Source organism: Onychomys torridus, chromosome 2 (assembly GCF_903995425.1).
Source record: "Onychomys torridus chromosome 2, mOncTor1.1, whole genome shotgun sequence".
NCBI lineage: Eukaryota > Metazoa > Chordata > Mammalia > Rodentia > Cricetidae > Onychomys > Onychomys torridus.
Window position 1 is genome coordinate 105,361,678 of NC_050444.1, and position 6,000 is coordinate 105,367,677.

Sequence of the window (6,000 nt, forward strand, 5' to 3'; positions counted from 1 at the left end):
TTTCCACATCACTCTAAGCAGAATGGATTTATTATGATGTTACTCTAAGAAACTGCAGGAGTTCTAGATGCCAATAAAGATTACGGATCAAATGGAAGATAACTACTAACCATTGTGTCGACTTAGATAAATAAAGCTGCTCACAAACAAAGCACCTTATTGTATTTGTACTGTTACCTCCAGTAATCCAACTAAAACAACCAGACAGCAGCTTTCCAGAGGCAGGAGGGAAGAGAAACCAGTATTTTTCAAAGCCTCTTCAGACACCGTTTTACATGACACCCCTTTCCTCCCCGCCCCCCCCCCCCCCCCCCCCCCCCCCGCAACTGTCTGGCTCTTTTTATTGAACATGTTTGGGACGACAGAGCCTCAGCAAGAGTATGCAATACGACTTTATGACCAAGGATCAAGGTGTAGAGAAAACTGAAGAGATAGGCAAAACAGCATCATTGCCTGAAACTTAGCTTTCAACCTTAAAGGAATCCCCTCCCCTTGTGGGTCCCAACCATAAGACACTCCAGAATGTGCTCAATATCTACTGGAGCAACTGGAGCAGTAAAATGCCGCGGGGGGGGGGGGGGGGGGGGGGGGTAATAAGTCCCCCAACTAGTAAAATCCAGGCTGAGGTGAGGTGAGGTGGAGGCTAACTCCCAAAGGGAGAGTCTACAGCAACTGGCACCTAGTGGCTCAAACATAGAGGCCAGAAGAGCCTAGAGAACTGACTTCTCTAAACGGAACAATAACTACCTCCAATGCATTCTTGGCTAGTAACACAGGTAAATCTCAATTTCTCCTGGAGGGGAAGAAAAGACGCAAACTGTTTATTCCCTCCAGCCCTACTCTCCAAAGCTCCAAACCCAGTAACTAATTGCACCTTCCCCAAAGGACCCACGGCAACCCAAGAGGGCTGGGGTGAATAAACACGCGACACCTGACGGTTCTTTCTCTGCGCTGACTTTCCCGGAGCCCAAGTCGACCGCTTGCGCGCGCGCGCGGGCGACAACAGGGACCTGGCCAGAAAGGCACCGCGCCCCCGGGTCCCAGGCTAGACCGGCAAGCGAGGCGCGGGGGGGCGGGGAACGACCCGGGGAGCGCCGGGGCCCCGCGATTGTTTCCTCTCGAGCAAAGACATTTTTTATCAAGTCTCTTTTGTATTCGAGCCCTACCTCTTTTTGGCCTAGGGAAGCTTTCGTGCAAGTGGAAGACGACTTTCTCCACAAAGTGCTGAATGTTACTGTGCTCCGGGCCGCGCACGAACACCATCCAGTCGTGGGTGAAGCCCTCCACCGTGGGTTTCTTCCTCACCTGGGCGCGGTGCCCCAGCTCCAGCTTCACCTGCACGGCACACTGCGGGCAGGGGGGAGGAGAGACAGCCGTGAACAACAGGAAGGCGACCGTTCGCTGCTCAACATTGCGCCTGACATTTTTTCCCTCCTCCTTGAAACGCACATAAAAGGAAACGGCAGTGCCCTCTGCATCCACGTTTCACGCGCGTGGGCGCGCACACCCCACACCCCCAGACACAGCGAGCCGGGCCGCAGGGGCCCCGGGCGCCGCTGCACAGCGGCCGGGATTGTAACGGAATGTTACCCCTAGTCGCGAAGGGGGTCGGGGAAAGGGAAGAACACGACCACCACGGCAAGCACAACAATCGCATCGGTAACAAATTAGGAGACAATCAGGAGGGGATGCCGGGGTGCTTTCCCGGCGTGGAAGGGGAGGTGGCTGGGATGGGGACCTGGGGTTCTGGCGAGCCCCCTCCCCGAAAGTACCGCGGCGAAAGGCACACGCCGAGGAAGTCTTTGTGTACGTGTGTGTGTGCGTGTGGAGCGCGGTGCCAGGCGGAATGGAAACTACAGGCAGCCTCTGCTGATGGGCACAAACTCCCGTGTTCTTTCTTACCACGGGGTTCATGCACAAGAATGAGACGTCGTCACACACACATACACACACACACGCCCGCACGAAAACACGCCGAGGCATCCATAACTCAAAGCACCCCGCACCCCTCAGCGAACAGCCCCCCACGAGCGGCGAGGCCAGCCCAACAGAGCCCCCGCTGCACACTTTCAAGAGCCAAAGTGGTCGCAAACTCCCTCCTGCCTCCCACCCCGAAAGCCACGAAATGCAGAAAGGCAGGGCTGCTGGCGGACCGCCGCCGAGCTCCGGTCGCGCACACCGGCCGCTGGGGCAAAGTTGCGAGCAGCCCCGCCGCTGTCAGCCCGCACACTCGGGCTCACGCGCGCGCCGCGGAGAACGCACCATCGTGGCGGCCGCGGCGCTCGGCGGAGGTGCGGCCGCAGAGGCTGCTCGCCGCGTCCCCGGACCGTGCCCGCAGCTCCCGGCGGCGGCGGCGGCTGAAATATGGCTGAGTTATTATTCGCCTCCTTCCACCGGGTGTGAGTGTGTGCGTGCGCGCGTGTGAGCCAGAGGGAGTGTGAGTGCGCTTCTTGCGATTGCAAAGAGGCGAGGCGGGCGGGAGGCGCGGGGGGGGGGGGGGGGGGCGGCGAGTGTGCGAGTGTGTGCGCGCGCGCCGGGGGGGTGGGGAGGAGGGAGAGGCGGCAGCTCCCCGCGAGCAAAACCAACCTTTCTCTAATTGGAACCGCGGAGCGCTGGCGCTGTCTGGGCTGCGGCGGCGCGGGGCGGAGGAGGAGAGGGAGGGGGGCTTTTATTATTATTTTTGCATGTACTTACCGAGCTAGCCATGCCTGGGGGCCCGGAGGTTTGCCGGGGTGTTGTGTGGTACCCCCCCTCCCCCGCCCCCTTCAGCTGTAATTCATGAAGAGGCTGCTATGAATGAGAGCGCGCCCGGGAGCGGAGGGTAGATGGCGGACATGCTCTGCCTTTGCCCCCACCCCACCCCGCGCTCTCTCGCTCGCTCGCTCGCTTATTAAACTCAGCCCCAAAAGCAAAAGCAGCAGCAGCAGCAGCAGCAGCAGCTCCGGGGCCAGAGGATGAGTCCGGAGCATGCGCCGTGGCGCCTGACACCCGGGCTTCGAGCCTCTCGGGGCGGAGGGAGGGCGCGCGGGCGGGGCGGAGCGCGCGGGGAGGCCGAGCGACCGAGCCAGGGGGAGCTCGAAAGAGCCAATCAGCGGCCGCCTCCCGAAACCCCGGCGGCCCGCAGCGCCACACTGGAACGCCTCGCTTAAAGTAACAGGTTCCTGCTGGGGGGGGGGGGGGGGAAGGAAATGGAGGGAGGAGGCCCGGCGCTGGGAGAGCGGCCAGCTGGGGAGCCATCCCGGCCCCTGTGCAAACTCCGTTCGCCCTACAATAAAAAACGGATTAAAACTGCTGGAATGTGGCCACTGCCTGGAGCCCCCAGCCGCCGGAGAAGGGGTTGTTAAATCAAGTCTTTGGCGGTAGTGAGCACGTTTGAGAAGGGGAGCTGGCTTGCTTTTACTTTCCACCGTGGATTTTTGTGGGTTTGTGCTGAAATCGCAAGAACGCACACCCAAACAAACTTACTTAAACAGAGAGCGAGAGAAACCCACGCGACAAGAAAAAAAAATTTTTTTAAAAGCCTCCAAATAGCAATCTCTGGGACTGAGCAGCCCGCAGCAACCTTACATCCCTTTTCCCCATCTACTCCCAGGCACCAGCCCACCCCGCCCTCCTGCCACCGCCACTGAAAATTTAAAAATGAAATGTACGCGAAACAGGAATGCCATTTCCTTCCTAGGAAACGCCTCCCGCCTTGGTGATCCCCGGCTGAGAAGCTTCACAAAACCATGCCCAGGTGAAGGCTAGACACCTGGGAGTGCCCGGTGAAGACCCTTTGGGAACCAGCTTCCCAGTTGTTTTCTTGGAGAGGCTTCCCCCACTGACAACCTGCTGGGTTGCATCAGGGTCTGTCCTCTCTCTAAGGACGCACGAGGCGACTGGGAGCCTTAAAATAGATGAAGTTAATACTGACTGTAATGTGCATAAATTGGATTATAATCTTTAGGCATATTGGTGACAGCCAACGTAATCCATCTCTGGGTATTAATCCATTTAGGCTCCCGGGTGACAACCCGTTGCAGGAGTGCTCCAGAGTCACTGTTCTACAAATGCTTCAGCTCCGATTGTATTTTGTCTCTGTGGCCAAGGGTAGAAAGAACATCAAGCCATACGTGGGGCGCAAAAAGAAAAAAGAAAGGAGAGAAAAAAAAGAGTTACTAGCTTCCTCTAGAAACACAGACAACCTTTAAAAAGGAAACGGATAAGATCTAGACGAGATACGAAAATGAAAGATGGGTGTGACTTTGTTTCGTTAAATAAAGTTCTTGTACCTTTCTGGCTCTTAATTCCTTTCTTGAACTAGTTTTGGTGGGGGCTGTTTTCCGGACTTTATCTTTTGTTCACTACCCTTTCTCTCCGGATCGCCAACTTCTTTACTTCTTTTCTCCCTGTCCTTTTGTCTCTCTCCCTCTTTATGACTCGACTTTGTTGCTTTCCTCTTTTCCTGGCACCCAGCGACCATGAAAGCACAGCTCGGCCCTTGCATTGAATACTTCAGAATAACGGGAAGGAGGTTGCCTGGGGCCCCAGGTTCTCCATGATCAAGTTCAGTTCTTCCCGCTGCTCAGCGATGTAGATGACTGGAATCAGATAGGATCAGCTCCTTCCAGCCAAGTCCAAAGCAGCAGGTTTCCAACTCAAGTGGTGTGTTTCCCTAAAACTGTTTCCCCCATCCTTCAGAATTCATCACAGAGGGGAGATAACTGAGGGAGGAAACTTCAATACAAGTCCAAGGACCTATTTCTCAGCCAAGTCCATAAGTACATGTCATCTCGTCTGTACCTGTGTGTGTTTGTGTGTGGAAGCACTAAGTTTGCATATACACAGACCTGCTGTGTGTGCTGTGTAAGTGAGGGGTGGCTATCTGCTCTACGCCATTTTACCACTTGTCAAATAACCAGATTGTAGGGACTACTCTGGAATGATAAGATTGGAAACTATGATTATATGAATATGGTTTTAGTAAAGCATATTCACAGAGTGGTGACCATTCAGCATTTGCTCTGATTCCAGAGTTGGTCTCTTGGTAGTCTCTCCAGAAACTGTAACTTAGATTTGTTAAGAGGGATTCTCAGCCTAGCCCAGCCCAGCACGCCCCACACACACGCACACGTGTGTGCATGTGTGTGTGTGTGTGTGTGTGTGTGAAATGTTGCTGAATTTTTGTGTATTCCACAACCACAAATAAATCATAGAACCTGACCATGTCTTTCCCCAAAGCCCTTCCTTTCTCAAAGAATGCTTTAAAACCCTTGAATGTAAAGTAATTCCCAGTCTACAGACAAGGAGATTTCAAATATGCCAGTAGATGGCGCACAGAGTCCTTCCGCCACCGTCCTTACGTGACCCTCCTCACAACAAAAAGACTTCGACCAGGAAAAAGGAAAAGAAAACACAGCCCGAAATACTCTAGGTTCAACTTTGAACAAAGGAATTTACAACACTCTTCCATTTTTTCATTTGTGACTGTTTTCAGTAAGTTGGCTGTTAACAACAACAGAACTGTGATAGCAAATGTCTATCCCATCCATTTATCTTGAAAATCTTCCCAGTTGGAGGTATAAATGTGGAAAGTCAGTACTTGACAATGTAAGTGTAGAAAATGCACTCAAATCAAATGGAGTGCTGGCTCCCACTTGGGAAGCTGAATTAGGAGGCTCTGGATTCCAAGGCTAATCACAACTACACAGCAAACCTGAGCTTCAGGAGACATGGTCTCAACCACAAAAATGGACCGAAGAGAAATTTTAAAACAAACATCAATGCTAGATAGCAAACAATAGGAGTGATTAAAACAAAGTGATCAATGATAAAAGGCATCTACTTGTCCAAATAGAAATTATCTCACCGATACTGTAATGTATAGTACAGTATGAAACTGGGTTATTCTGATGAACAGAAAAGTGATTAACATCAAGTTAAAGAACAGTGATGAAGAATGAAAGAGGACATGTGTGTCTGAATTTAACTCCTCACTACCACCACGTCGACACTGGTGTG

The 6,000-nt window shown here is 53.2% G+C and overlaps 1 protein-coding gene across 2 annotated transcripts in view; it reads right to left on the minus strand.

Annotated features, from left to right (window-relative positions):
• The window catches only part of Mllt3 (MLLT3 super elongation complex subunit), a 268,589-nt gene extending 265,567 nt beyond the window's left edge, over window positions 1-3,022 (minus strand). The window contains exons 1-2 of one of the 2 annotated variants that reach the window (XM_036179447.1): window positions 2,695-3,022; window positions 1,167-1,347 (exon numbers count right to left, since the gene is read on the minus strand). In XM_036179447.1, coding sequence (XP_036035340.1) covers window positions 1,167-1,347; window positions 2,695-2,706 — 193 coding nt within the window. In that variant the 5' untranslated portion in view covers window positions 2,707-3,022. Of the gene's footprint in view, window positions 1-1,166; window positions 1,348-2,262; window positions 2,420-2,694 lie in introns of those variants that run through there. The other variant, XM_036179448.1, reaches the window with a different exon arrangement.
• Window positions 3,023-6,000: the final 2,978 nt, after the last annotated feature.